General features: G+C 41.0%; 2 protein-coding genes across 2 annotated transcripts; one reads left to right on the top strand and one right to left on the bottom strand.

The window, feature by feature from the left end:
- The first annotated feature begins 3,121 nt into the window (after positions 1–3,121).
- On the top strand, positions 3,122–5,464 carry si:dkey-160o24.3 (N-acetyllactosaminide beta-1,3-N-acetylglucosaminyltransferase 2). Its single transcript, XM_067247934.1, has 2 exons — positions 3,122–3,397; positions 3,935–5,464. The coding sequence occupies exon 2, from the start codon at positions 3,939–3,941 to the stop codon at positions 5,331–5,333; it is 1,395 nt and encodes a 464-aa protein (XP_067104035.1). The 5' UTR covers positions 3,122–3,397; positions 3,935–3,938; the 3' UTR covers positions 5,334–5,464.
- A 592-nt stretch (positions 5,465–6,056) lies between these two features.
- Positions 6,057–14,167, bottom strand: eif1ad (eukaryotic translation initiation factor 1A domain containing). The gene is made up of 18 exons (XM_067248113.1): positions 13,727–14,167; positions 12,933–13,043; positions 11,948–12,029; positions 11,537–11,671; positions 11,125–11,238; positions 10,760–10,908; positions 10,578–10,674; positions 10,380–10,460; positions 9,907–10,026; positions 9,493–9,557; positions 9,246–9,336; positions 9,097–9,155; positions 8,894–8,965; positions 7,900–8,029; positions 7,463–7,581; positions 7,081–7,189; positions 6,832–6,940; positions 6,057–6,722 (listed from the first exon to the last, which is right to left on the bottom strand). Exons 1-18 carry the CDS (start codon positions 13,970–13,972, stop codon positions 6,476–6,478), a joined length of 2,136 nt encoding a protein of 711 aa, XP_067104214.1. The 5' UTR covers positions 13,973–14,167; the 3' UTR covers positions 6,057–6,475.
- Positions 14,168–14,627: the final 460 nt, after the last annotated feature.

The raw sequence follows: 14,627 nt of genomic DNA, 5'->3' as shown, positions 1-14,627 counted from the left end.
ATGTATGATAATATTATTACTTCTTGCATCCTTGGTTTGCATATTTCCTATACCTTTATTGATTAACATAAGTATACTTTGCTTGGTCATATTGACTGAATTATCTGATACATGTCTGTTTGTCTCTGTCCACCTTTTGAATCAACCTATCTATCAGAGAATCTTAAGATAGAAAAAGAGGTAGCGGTGTTGCAGGTAGCAAAGCCGTCCACTCAACTGTAGGCAGCCAGCCGCTCCTTACAATTCAGCTCAGAGGTATAATGATATCAGAGACAGAAGCAGAAACCTCCCCCCACTCTCTCCCTCCTCCCAGACTCATCTAGAGCAGGATGGTTGTACGTTCCATCCCATTTCTGGAAATTCAGGAAGTGATTTGAAACCCTTTTGCAAAGTTTTCTTTTATCGTGGAATGTAAAAAGGAGAAAAGAAAAGAATGCACTCTCTGCCAGGCATTGGTTCTCTAACATGATGTATACTCTGACGTTTCAAATGATTGATATGAAAACAATGAATGTGAGTACCTTTTATTTTGTTCAGTTTTGGAATTTGCTTCTTGAGGTGGAAGAAATTGAAATGGAACAGAGCTCAACTGTAATCCAAAGAACAGGATGCAGTGTGAGGAATGGTACATCCCCCCCCCCCCCCCCAAAGGCTTTTCGATAAATATAAATTTGCCCTAGACAGAGGATTCACTGGAGCTGCATGTATCACTGATATGTTTAGTAAATACATTTTAAAAAATGACAGCAAACTCCTCCAATGAATTTAGAGGAATCTTATGTTTACTTAGAAATACATTACGTTGTTTTCATTGCCCAAAGTTCTGGCTAGTTTGTTTTGTGTCACTGTAATCTGGGATTTGCAATGTGGAATACTGCAAGAGAGGGTAGTGTGCTTCTAGAGGTAGTTGAATTGTAACCCCACCCCCACCCTCTCTCTCTCTTTCTCTCACTCTTTCTTTCCTTTCCTTGAACTCATTTATACCTTTCCCGTCAAACACACACAATCTAATTGGACATGCAGAAAAACAAATCCACACTCTCCCCCACTGTACATGACATACTCTGACCCTACACACTACACATACACAGTATTCACCCATGTGCACACACAACACACACGCAAGTTGGAATTTCTGCCATGTGTGTGTTTGTCCAGCAATCATCCTTGTTTTTTCTACCTCTTGCCTCTCCTCTCACCCCCATTATCCTCTCCCTACCTCCCCCTTCTCCTCTCAACCCCACCCCTGCATGTCCTAGTGGTCCAGGTAGTTGGGTGCATGGAAAAAAAGCAGCAAGCAAATTGTTTTTCCACTCGGTGAAAAGTGTCTTCATTTAACATTCAGCAATAATTCCCCTTTTTCTCATTTACATTCTTGGAATATGCTAGACGTTTTTTGCAAGTTTTATCAACCATACTACTTGTAAAAGAAGAAAAATCGAAACCACCTCTTCATATGAAAATAAAACTTTATTCCTACCATTTTGAAATGGTGTTGTCCTCTCTGTCGCAAAACCTCATAATTGTTGATGACTGTTCACAGCAGTCAGTGTTCTTTTTGCTGTGACGGCACAAGATCTATATCTCAAGGGCAAGATCGTGGCAGGTTTACACCGTTTCTAGTGGTTTAGACAGTTTCTGGTTGATTTGAATTGGGAAAAATAAAATATGCAGAAATAGCCACAAGGTGGCGTCATTATTCCGTTTTTTCTGTTTATTTATGCAGAAAAGAAACGGAATGCAAGTGATGTTGAACATAAATTCTTGTTATCAGAATCAGAATCAGAAAGGGATTTATTCGCCATGAAAGTTTGCACAGACAAGGAATTTGCTTTGGCAGGAAGGTGCATACAATAAACATATACCTAAAATTTAAATATGTGGACTAACTATACTAAGGGTACATAGACTAGCAGTACTAAGTGGAATAAATATAAGTTGCCGTAAATTACAATATAAAAATACAAATATTACAAAAAATACAAATGTACAAGATACCATGTTGTGGTGCAGTGCAAAAGCAGAGTGTTTTAAGCAATAAGTCATTTGAGTCAGACTTATTGCTTAAAACACTCTGTTATCTGTTATCTCATTGTCTTGGAATGTGGAGTGCCTTTCTGTCATATTTGTGATCAGGGACTACTCGACAGAACTTGTGTAATTAGTGAGCCTTTATATTCCCAATTATGGATGCAGTGAGTTCAATATGAAACGGAATGTTTAGCCCCACCATTTATACATTGACTGTTTACTCTTCACTGTAGGCCTATTCGTATTTCTGTGTGAAAGTTAATTAGAGCTCACGTTCTTCAGTCTTTATCCCGTATGAGCAGTCCGGTACACACAAGCCTCAGACAGGATTATTTAAAAGTCTAAATAAATAAATATTTTATGGGGAGTGAGGATATAAATATGTTAGTCAATAGGTTCGACAGCTTTTAATGGAGTAACGAGTTTTCATTAGGATCAATAGGCAATGAATGTTGTTTGTTATTTCAATAGTCACTATTTTTTTTCTGCAGAAAAAAATTGTGACACTATAGCTTACCTGTGAAAGGTAAGCTATTTTAAGCGCATATGCAGACAATACGTTTACTTGGTTACGTTTTACAGCAGACTAGACGCTGCAGTAATCAATTTAGGACTACTGACATGGACAATGCTTGCCATTTCGAATACACCCATACACCAGCAACAGTAGCTAACCAAACCCAAACAAAGTGTTTCTAACATTTGAGAGAATTTAGTTGATAGGCTAATCAAAGTGGCAGCAGAGCATAGAGTTCGTTCGTTTAAAGTACAAAACTCCTTATTCGGCTCGGGCGAGAAAAGGTAGACTAGCAGTCGAGCTCGTACTCCATTAAATAAATACATTTGGCATAAAATAATATTGAAGATAGAGCGGAACTGAGAGGATTGGGGAATTTGACCATAGATTATCTATGTAAAATGTCACATGTTATCAATGTAAAACTTTTCATTTTGCAATGCGTTCAGCCAATCATCATGGGCGACTTGAGAACGTAACGTTCTGACTAAAATGTAAACAGCTTCTGAATAGGTAGGCTATAAGGACTAATCAGGAAGAGATCATAATGAGTTTCTGTCTGGATGTAGTTCGTCCGCATTCAAATTCTCTCTTTGGCTTCTGACAAACGCTGTCCTGCTATTCAAACTTGTGACAGAGATACATCTAAACGCACCTTCAGCAATCAGGAGTCAAGAAATCGGACACGACTCCTTACTTGGTGTTGATTTGGATTATTTAATCATTTAAAAACTAAATTAAGATAATGAATATGACTAGTCTCCAGTGACATTATCCTGTGACATTATTGTGCAGAGGAAAACGCTGACTACTGTCCTTTGGAAAATAGATAAACGTTCCTTTTAAAAGGTAAGTCACATTTTAGTGAATTATACTTTGAACCGTTGTCCGAATTTCAAATGTTATATTAGATTATTTCAGAAATGATCAACATTACACTTTTAAAATATCAAAACATATTGACAAAAGTTATTCCCCCCCTCCAAAAACACAATGAACCAGTTTACTAGACACAGGCTTGTCAGGTAGCCTAATGTAGGAGATAATAGCTCTGTGGGTGTAAGGTTTGGGTTAGCATTGGTGTGGCTGTGGAATATTGCTTTTAGGGACAAGGGGGAAAACATTCACCTGTGAGGTCTTGTAATTGTATAAATAGACTTTCTGGGGTAAGCTTTCCAGCTGTGCAGTACTCCGATATGTACGCATGGTTTTAATAAGTTATCCAAATGTAGTTGTTGTTTGAACTATTTCGATACCTGCTTACATATGTTGTCACCTGAATCTAGAGAATACACTGTAATATTAACCAGACCATTCAGTATGACAAGGCACACATAATCAGATCCACTTATGTCATTTGAACTCTTCCTCTATCCCCTCCTCTAGCTGAATGGCGTTTTGCTATTGTCGGTGGCGTCGGGTGCTCCTGTGCCTGTGTATGCCCTGCATCTTGCTGGCATTGCTGATTACCTACGTTGCTGTGATGGTGTGCTTCAACATGACCTCCACCACCAGCACCATCTCAGGCGCATTGGATACCCACTTTATTGCCCCTGGTAGCTTTAGAAATGATGGCAATGCCCCTATACCCACCAATACTTTTTGGGCCCTCCAGCCAAACAAGGATGCTCTCTGGAATCAGCTCCAGCAGCTCATTGACCGCCAGTACAACCCCATCCTGAGGTCCCACTCCACCGTGGGAGCCAGGAACAGCAGCATCGTAAAAGACACATCAGAGAGGTCCCGCTTCTCATTGAGCATAGTGTCCTCTCCAGAGTCTCAAATGGCCGATTTTGAAAAGCTGCCGAGCCACTTGAGAGATTTTGTGCGTTACATGCACCAGAGGGAGTACCCTGTCCTCAGAGAGCCTGCCAGGAGCTGTGAAAAATGGGGAAGGGCAGAGGGCAATCCGCAGGCCCCTCTTCTCTTACTGGCCATCAAATCACAGGAAGAAAACTTTGCTAATCGCCAGGCCATCCGGCAAACGTGGGGCCAGACGGGCTGGGTGTTGGGGAAGCGGGGGCGGGGTGGGTTAGTCCAGCGGGTGTTTCTACTGGGGAAAAATCGGGCAAAGGCAGCATTGAATGTGTTGCCACTGTTAGAGCTGGAAAGCCAGCAGTACCAGGACATCCTCCAGTGGGGCTTCCACGACTCCTTCTTCAACCTCACTCTGAAAGATGTGCTTTTCTGGGACTGGTTCTCCCACTTCTGTCCTCGCACTCAGTTTGTTTTCAAAGGGGACGATGACGTTTTGGTTCAAACGCCAGCCTTGCTGGACTACCTTCAGGAGCAAATGAGCCAGGCAAGAGGGACCAGGGGCCTGAGGAGCTTAATGGTGGGGGACGTCATTGGTGCAGCCAACCCTATCAGGGATGAATCTGTAAAGTACTTCATTCCAGGCAGCCTCTATAAGGGTTTGTACCCTGCATATGCCGGTGGGGGAGGTGTAGTTTACTCTAGCTTCCTGGCCAGGCGTCTGAACCAGGTGTCCCGCAGAGTCCACCTCTTCCCAATAGATGACGTTTACGTGGGCATGTGCCTTCAGAGGCTTGGTGTCAGTCCCATCCACCACCCTGCATTCCTCACTTTTGACTTTTTCAAAAAGGAAGCGGAGCAACCATGCAAGTACCATTCCATCCTCGTTGTCCATAAGCGAAATCCAGCCCAGATAACACAGATTTGGATGGATCTCATGGCGACAAAGTCTCAGTGCATCAACGCCACACTGAGAGTGGAGGAGAGTGTTGGGAAAGGGTTTACAAAGGGATCTGCCATAAAATATTAAACAGGACACTATTTCACATTTAGACATTACATAATGTGTGAGATGGCTAAGCGGTTAGGGAATCGGGCTACTAATCTGAAGGTTGACAGTTCGATTCCTGGCCGTGCAAAATGAAGTTGTCTTTTTTTGTGTCCCACCCTACTTGCCTCGGGGGGGGGGGGGGGGGAGAGAGAATGTCCCTGTACTTACTGTAAGTCGCTCTGGATAAGACCATCTGTTTAATGACTAAACTTTAATAATATATGATCCATGTATTTATGATGCTTAATATCACCACTATCATTACCTGCATTATGTGTAAGTATTTGTAATGGCCTTTGGGCCTTTTTACCTCAACTCTTTATTTATCTAGCTTTTTTACAATGGGTTTCGGTTTCTGGTCGTTCGGGTTATTCTGAGGAGTTTCATTCTCATTTTACATGCACGGGGACCAATTTCACAACTTTATTTGATCATCCGAGAAAGTATATTCAAATAAAACATTTAAACTTTAATATCTACTTGCTCTTCATTGGAACTCTAATGTTAATGTATTCATCATGAACTGATTCATTATAAACACCAAGATAAATATGTATACTTTAGTCCTTAATGTGAACATCCTATATAAACTACTAAGAAAGGTTAACAGAAAGTCATGCTAGTGAGCTTGTGTTCTGTAACATGATATCCCCACAATCATTGTGCCAGTCTCAACAGGAAAACTTTCATGACTCATTTAAAGACCTTAAAAATTAATTTATTACACAGTATGTACACATAACAAAAATCCTCAGTTACTCAATCAGGAATGTCTGAAACTGACCTTTTCCACAAAATGTATTTCTTGGTCAGAGTAGGGACAGTAATTCTTTTGTCTTACATGGGTCAGAAGATTCACATTTGTTTTTCATAGTAGAGGCATGTCAATAGGATTCAGTTCTCATACCAGATTACAAACAACATATCTAACAGGCCGTTTACGTTTCTTTAAATAACCGGATAAATACGACAGAACTGTGAATGATTTCCTGGTTTCAATGGTTTGGAGAAATCAGCCGTTTCAGTGATAGCATGTCTAACTACATCCATAAGGCAGCAGAAGGTCTGAGATCATTGGTGTTCATGTCTGTGTTGGTCCACAAAAGTGTATAAGTCACTTTTCAAATTCCCAGTACAAGCTGTTCTGGTCTGTCCTTTTCATCCTTCCCATCCTCCTCCTCCTCAGTCTCATCCTCGCTCTCGCTGTACTGGTAAGTGCAGCGGTTGGTGTTGACAAAGAGATCGCTCTCATCATCATCAGACTCGCTGCCATGACCACTACCCTCCTCTTCTCCTGTAACCTCCTCCTTCCGCTGCTGTCCTTCTTTCCTCTCCTCTGTCAACGTCTCTACTGTGAACCCCTCTGGCCTAGAAAATGGTACGATCCACGTTACCACAATGAGCAAGTAGAAATACAGGGATAAAAATGTGGTGTTCCTGTGGTGTGAATCTGAATGTCCTGGTGTGTGTTACTCACCACAGCTGCTGTTTCTGAAGATGCTGAATGTTGTCCCTGTAGAGTATGAAGCTGATCTCAGCCTTCACTTTCTCTCCCTCTTCTATGGGATCCACAATCACATAATCACCTACGGAGAGCCATATACAGATTGAGCAGCCATGCAGAACTGGGCATGTCATCTATGTGCTTTTAATTGAGATTGTACTGGGGCGTTGGTTTAATGTTGACCAGACTGTGCAACCATGTAGTAGGATGTAACGAGATTACCTCTCTTGATCCAGAGGTTTTTACGGAACTTGGTAGGCATGCTAACAAGAAAGTTCTCGCCTTGAGCTGTGACAGCCTCGTGCAGGTTGTTTCCACGGCTTCCCATAACCTGATGAAGAATGTTTCAGAATGCAATAAGACTTGACTTACAAGACAAACTAGGAGGGCGACTGTGAGCAAGTGGGTGGGGTGCTTCAGTGAGGTGGGGTTGAGGTTAGTTTGTCTGATGACCTGTCAAGTCACATGTCTTCTGTATTTTTGGTTCCACTCGTTCCTTCCCCGATGACGTACCGTGACAGTTTTGAAAGGTGAGGGGGACAAAAAACAAATTCTATGTGGGGAAATACCACACCCCACCTGAGAGTTTTGACTGCACACTTACCTTTACAATCTGTTGGTTATCAGCTGGAGTGACAAAATCTCCTAGAACCTCTTTGACGACGTGTTTGCGTTTGGTAGCTTGAGACATAGCTGAGTGTTCGACTTGGTATGCTTCGCCAGCTGACAAGAGGAGTACAGAAACGTTGGAATAAGAAGTTGGCTATGTAGTTAGGTACCTATTCCACATGGAGGGGGGTTAAAAAAAACTATTGAGCTGACTAGTTGGCGTCTGTGACTATCATGTTGGCTCATTAAAATAACCTACATTTATTCAATTCTGTTAATATGACACATAAAAAGAGCATGTAGCATTGAATCTAACATTTTTGCTACGTCGTTAGCTAACATGCCTTCTACTACGTACTGCCTAGCTAGCAAGCTAACACAGAGTCACCACGCAAATTATTTGAATGGATGGTAAAGCACTCCCAAAGATACCTTGAAAGTTGAAAAACAATCGTTTAGTTTCTTTGACGGAGGATTCTGTGGATTCTTGAATCAACGATCCAAAAATCACGTTTAGATTATTTTTAGGCAAACAAGACATGCATGTTGCTGCTGTCGGACATTAATGACGTAATTTTGGCTTTATGGGAGGTGTAGTCCGTTTGGTGTTCGTGTTACGTTCAAGAACTGCCTTGTTAAAGGCGGCCTTGAAAAATGGCACAATACGGTGAATAAATAAGTCATTTTATTCAACTTTTATTTGATCGTATGCACTGCAATAACAATTCATACATGTTTCATACTTCATCAATTCCAATCCATGCAATCCTTATTTACTATTTCATGTTTACCAGTTACCACAGGGAAATAATTGAAATGGTATTGCACATAACATTAAGGGAAAGGAACAAAGAAATCTTGCACAGATGTATAAACATTAATAATCCAGCTATTCCAGATAATTCCACAGCATCAGCATGAACAGCAGCAACAGCTAGGGACACTCATGACATGACAGGTAGGCCCTATCTAAGCATAGTGTCTACCATCATGTCCACGCTAATGCTTGATCAGTTTACTTTAAAGGTAGATCATGGAAATGATTTTCCTAAAAGTTATGACATTCTTCCTCAATACTATTCAATAAAATCTATTTACAAACAAACCAAAATGTAATCTCAATTCATATTAAATATTAAATTACTGCATAATGAAGATTATATGTTAAAGATTAGATGTGAGGTGAGTTGAACGAAATTCAGCCATTCTTGTTAAGACAGGATCAGCAGGACAGTGCCAGATTCAGCCTGACTCTTACTAGAGTACATATCTGGGTGGGGAGGTGAGAAGGGTTAGAAGCCTGGAAGGAGTTTTCTTGTTCATTTTTTTTTCTTTCTTTAATTTGTGTATGAGAGAAATATGGATGGAAGTCAAAACATAATTTGGATGGCATGAATGTGTGTGGGTGTAACTCCTTTAGTTTCTAGTTGACCACAGCGGAAGAGCACATCTTGTTGATACCACAGAGTTTGGATCCTTTGTACAGATAGTAGTAACCCTGCATAAACAACAAAACAGGATCTCAATACCAACGTGTGTGACAACACTAATTTCTACACACTGTCACATGACATGACCTATCCTAAACATGTTGTGGCAGACATTTAGAAAATACAATCTTCCTATCACCTGTTCTCCATAGTCCTCTCCCCAGCTGTTCTTGATTGCCCAGAATGGAGTGCCATTACCTAAGGGAGCAGGAAAGCAAAAACAACATTCTTTTTTTAACAACTGAACACAAGGCAGTGTGTCAAACTTAAATGTATGGTTAGTCTTACGTTCTCCGTATCCCACTAGCAGCACTGCATGGTCGATCATCCAGGGGTTGCAGAAGATCTTTAAAGGGTGAGACACACCCTTTCTGTAGAACTGGGATTGGAGGGATGGAGATTCGAGTCAGACAATATATTAGAAACTTCTCAAGTACATAAGCACATGTCAACACAAACACCACTGTTTGCATCACACACTTGAATGTCAACATGAGGACAGTGAAGCATACAGCAGTAGTTTTGCATCTGTTACCTGCATGGCGAAAGCGTTTAGGGCCACAGAGACAGGTCCATTTTCAGCCAGCCAAGCAGCAATTTCTATATCGGAAAAGAGATGATAATCAAGACCAATCCTTAAAAGCATTCAACTTACATTTAGTCATTTAGCAGACGCTCTTATCCAGAGCGACTTACAGTAAGTACAGGGACATTCTCCCCGAGGCAAGTAGGGTGAAGTGCCTTGCCCAAAGACACAACATCATTTTGCACAGCCAGGAATCTATCCGGCAACCTTCTGATTGATAGCCCGATTCCCTAACCACTCAGCCATCTGAACCCCCAACTTACATCAACCAACGCATCCATGTTTCCATCCATGTTTCTATTCCTTCTTGACCCTTCTCTCCCCCCCCCTTTCCTCTCCAGTTCTCCATCTCCTCCCACTCACCATTCTCATCCTTGGAAAGCTCCACAGAGCTGTTGATGTAGGCGGCCACCTTGCCCGTGGTGAAGTCACAGCTCTGCTTCTTCCCTGTGTAGTTGTAGTCTGTCTCTGTTTCCAGGCCTCCTAGAGACAACAACCAGGGAACAGACAATAATTACATTTTACAATATTGAATCCTTAGGACTTGAAACACACTTATATGCACTTGCGTTTCCCACTACCTCTTGAGTTGTGATGTTACTTATTTTACTGTTATTGACTGTTTGTATTTTGTTTTTACTATTTTATGGTATCTTTGTTATTATTATTTTTGGTGCTTTTGTTCGGCACCTCGGTCAGCCTTTGCTGTGTTAGTGTGCTATATAAATAAAATGTACTTACTTACTGACTTGGGACTGATAGGTTATAAAATCATAGTATGAGTCAGAATGACATGCAAATCCCTTCCAGAGTGGTTCACCACCACCAGTCCTCACCCAGCTTCTCAATGGCCTCATAAGCATTTGATGGCAGCCCACCCCCGCACGCCTGGTCCATCCTATCACAGTCCACCAGCTCTGTAAATGACAGATCATTCAACCAATAAATCAAATGTGTTTTAGAAAAACTCAGCTACAAAAGGTTAGTGTTAAGGATGGCTGTGTAAATGCTGGATCTATGAGTAGATGTTTGACCTTGTTCAGAGAGTGACAGCAGACTTCCTCTCTTGATGAACCACTGACCCTCAATGTTACCAATCACTGAAAATGCCCAGCAGGACCCACACATACCCTGAAACACACACACACACATACTATTAGCTTCATGTTCTCAGCTTTTTCATGTTCTTCCAAGGGCCACATGTGAGGCCACCTACCTGGTTCTTGACAGGGTTGACTGCTCCATGCTCTCTCCAATCCCAGCTGGGAGGAGCGGGACCATGAGGTCGAGCAGCTGGCTTCATTGGTTTGTGGAGGGTCCACTGGCTCAAGAGGGGATTCAGGTACAGAGACCGAAACTCCTCCTCTGGATTTAGAAAGGGGGAGAGCAGGAAAGAGGGAATATCATAGAGGGAGAGATATGGAGACAGACAGGGAGAGAAAAGACAGTGAGGTAGACAGAATGGGGCACAATTACAGGTGAGGAACAAAAAGGATTTTCATATTTACAACACTAAAATTGACCAAATAGCAACTTCAAAAGATGAGATATTGTGTGTTTAGTCATGTTGTATACACATACCTGTGAGGTCGCTGAACTTGGTGACCCCATACTCTGCTGAGCCCTGGTCCAGAGACTGCAGCTTCTCTGCCGTCTTGAGGTTTTGGTGGAAGATACGCAGGCGTCGATCAGCCTCTGTGGAGTCAACGGTCACATTGAAAATGACACATGACATCATCCCAGGGTCAGGGAGGCAATGACACATAAAAACTAAGAATAATCAAAGAGCAAATTGTAGATTCAAGTCAGCCTGTGTGAGAACGGGCTCAGCCCTGAGCTTCTGATGAAATAAACTCACTATCACACACAACATTGTAAGACAGCATCGTTGCCAAAAGCAATGGTCATAAAAGTAATGCCTTTAATTTTTACAAGTGATCATTCATTTACATATTATCTATAATAATGCATTTAGTCTTATTCTGTCTCTCACCCTCTTGGCTCCGGTAGGTGCGGTTGTATTTGACCACAAAGGCTTTGAACTGGCCCAAGAGCTCCACAGAGGCTTCTGCAGGCTTGCTGGTGGCCAGAGGTAGGAAGTCTACCTGGTTGGTCTCCTTGGACTCCACTAGACCAGACAAACATTGGAAGAAGCAATGTTTATAATCATAATCGTAACAGTTATTTGACAGTACAGTAAAATAATATGTCAAAGTACGACAGGAAGTTGAAATCCCAGATTAATCCTACACTGGACCAAAAATGCTCTCAATGAAGTAACTTAACCTATGTCCAGTAAATACAGGCCTGTCATACACAATGCAATCCCCAAAAGATAAATAAGCCCTTTGACAGCGTCACTGTGACCTTGTTTCCAGAGATGGATGTCCAATTTTCCACTGACCTGCCGGTTTGCATTTCTGTTTGAGCAGGGTGGAGGTGCTCTGCCATGGAATGTCCCAAACCTCAAACACACACACTTCCGTCTGACCGTAGGGACAAAAGGCTCAACATTAGAGGACAATCTATGTTTATGTTTCTTATACAATCCTAATTGTTATTAGGTTATTAGTTATTGACTGTGCAGTAAAAGAATATGAGAGTATGGCGGATGCTGTAAAAAGATGCCGTTCTACGAGTGATTATGAAAGAAATGGTTTTGTTTGTTGTTTGTTCAATTATATTTGTACACTGCACAAATATATTTGTATACTGTATTTACACGGAACGATCCATGGATAACAATATAAATTGTACAACTGAGCTTCATCTATTTAAAATACAGTTCTCTAAACCTCAAGAGACAATAATAATCACATTTTGTCTGAGCCCTGGGACAGATAGTAGACAGCAAACAGTATGATAGCAGATGTACAACAGAGAGGGTAACTGGGAGTCAAATACAAGTCATGAGGTGGTAGTAATAATCACAAGGTCTTAGTCACATGACTAATTGTGGGTGTAGTAGAGGGAGGTGGTTTAATTATCAAAACAAACACAAGCATATGTACCATGCACAAATACTGTAAATCTTACAAAGGTCGCTAAGCTTCTCTTTTTTGTATTAATGTTGGCCAGTGTTCACATTTGCAGAGCTGTTGAACAATATGTATTGATATAGTCCAAGCACACAGTCCAAATGAAGTTAAATTTGATGACATAGTTTACCAGCAGACTTATAAGTATTGGAGGTATAGGGTTATAAGTATTGGAGGTATAGGGTTATAAGTATTGGAGGTATAGGGTATTGGAGGTATAGGGTATTGGAGGTATAGGGTATTGGAGGTATAGGGTATTGGAGGTATAGGGTATTGGAGGTATAGGGTATTGGAGGTATAGGGTATTGGAGGTATAGGGTATTGGAGGTATAGGGTTCTGTGTAACTTTACCTTCAGTTTGTGAAGCTCAGGGTAGAAATCACAGGTCCTCAACACAGCAGACTTCTTACACTGCGTATTACTCAGCTCCACTGTGATGGTGTAACGAATTCCCTTCACCAACTGAAATATAGACACATTCAAAGTTAGCACATACTTATGCTCAGAGTCAGGTAAACTATATTTTATAAAGAACGTATGGTTGTTTTTACCGATAAGACCACTATCATAACATATACAAAAGGGTAGAAGATGTACCAAGGAATGGACTCAATATCTTCATCTTGATATTACAAGGAGAGCCAACAATTATTTCAAAACTCATCAGTTCACCTGGTAGTCTACAAAAGTTACAAAATGAATGTAGAATACATTTATTATTATTATTATTTATTCTGTAATCTTACTATTATTTTACCCTATTAATTAATATATATTTACACAGTTGTACATGTATTTATTCATTCGTGTATGTATTTGTTTAATTATTCAGTTATTCACACCTTTGAAATGCGTTAACAGATTGTTTTTGCTTGATCAACAGACTGCACCGGTTTTACGCAGGTTAGACGCACAGGACCATGTGACATAAATTGCCCATTTAAACGGAGCAGCCGCATAATTCCCTGGGTTGTTTACAACACAAAACACGTAGCCTACAAAACCCAAAACGTACATTGTCGACAACCTTGCGTTATATAGCCTACTTAATTTCTCAAAATGCATTGTTTTTGGCAAACGATGTGGTAGACATTTTCTATTAGGCATACGTTGTCTATTTAATAAACACACAATAATATTCTCACCTGTTTGCTGGCAGAGAGGATTTTACTAACTCTGCGAACGTGCATTGCATTAGACCCCATGTTATAACGCTCCTCGGCAAACTTGAGAGCCTTTTTTAGACCTGGGTCCGAGTCTGACAAACGGACTGCAGAACCGGGCGCCCCGATTAATGGTTTGTCTAAATCCCCATCCGAGCCCAGTACCGAACCCATTAAGGCCAGAGTCAGGCAGAGGATTGCCGGACAACGGAGAAATCCAACGTCCATGGTGACCTGCCGATGGATACGAATAAAAACGCAAAATGGACGCTAGATTATGTAACAGGATGTTTCTCTCCCCTGTTCGACTATACAACGTTGTTACAACATCCAAAGCTTCCCAAGCTGAAAGGACTACACAATGGATTCAATGTTGCCGTTTTCCAGAAACAACCAGGACACAACACTGTGCATGAGGTGGGAGGAGCTACGAATAATGTACTTGCGGGGGGTATGTTCAAGATACAGTGGTGGTGCTGCTGGGTCTAACTCTAAATAAATGTAGGGCGATGTTGTTAAAATAGTATGTCTATAACTTCTGTACATTCACAATGTACAAAATAGAATATGCTGAAAATAAAATAATACAGTATGGAATAATAACTGAATATGGGGTGTGGGATTTCTCACAACAAAGAAAGCATACTGAAAGAGTTGTGTGCTGAAGTTGAAGTATTTCAACATCCACCCTATTTCCTAACACTGTCTAGATTCCAGTGAAATATGGATACTCTTCGTCCTGACTAAAATGTCATGTTAAACTGGAGCAAGATCTTTAAAGGTTTATAGAATATAACAATCCAATTGATTTGTGTGAATAAATGAGCTCCACAAACATATCACTTTTGTCAATAATGTAACTTTTTAGAGTGGTCTGCAGCTG

This window comes from Osmerus mordax, chromosome 12, assembly GCF_038355195.1.
Source record: "Osmerus mordax isolate fOsmMor3 chromosome 12, fOsmMor3.pri, whole genome shotgun sequence".
Taxonomy (NCBI): domain Eukaryota; kingdom Metazoa; phylum Chordata; class Actinopteri; order Osmeriformes; family Osmeridae; genus Osmerus; species Osmerus mordax.
The sequence above is the reverse complement of the archived record's forward strand: the minus strand, read 5'-3'. Positions and strand labels throughout refer to the sequence as shown.

Bases quoted from the DNA above. Each gene is read 5' to 3' on its own strand.
- si:dkey-160o24.3 (XM_067247934.1), top strand. From the start codon at position 3,939: ATGGCGTTTTGCTATTGTCGGTGGCGTCGGGTGCTCCTGTGCCTGTGT.
- eif1ad (XM_067248113.1), bottom strand. From the start codon at position 13,972: ATGGACGTTGGATTTCTCCGTTGTCCGGCAATCCTCTGCCTGACTCTG. The intron at 13,044-13,726 runs GTGAGAATATTA...TCTATATTTCAG, and splicing joins TCCTCTCTGCCAGCAAACAG to TTGGTGAAGGGAATTCGTTA. The intron at 10,461-10,577 runs GTCAAACATCTA...TGTCATTTACAG, and splicing joins GCTGTCACTCTCTGAACAAG to AGCTGGTGGACTGTGATAGG.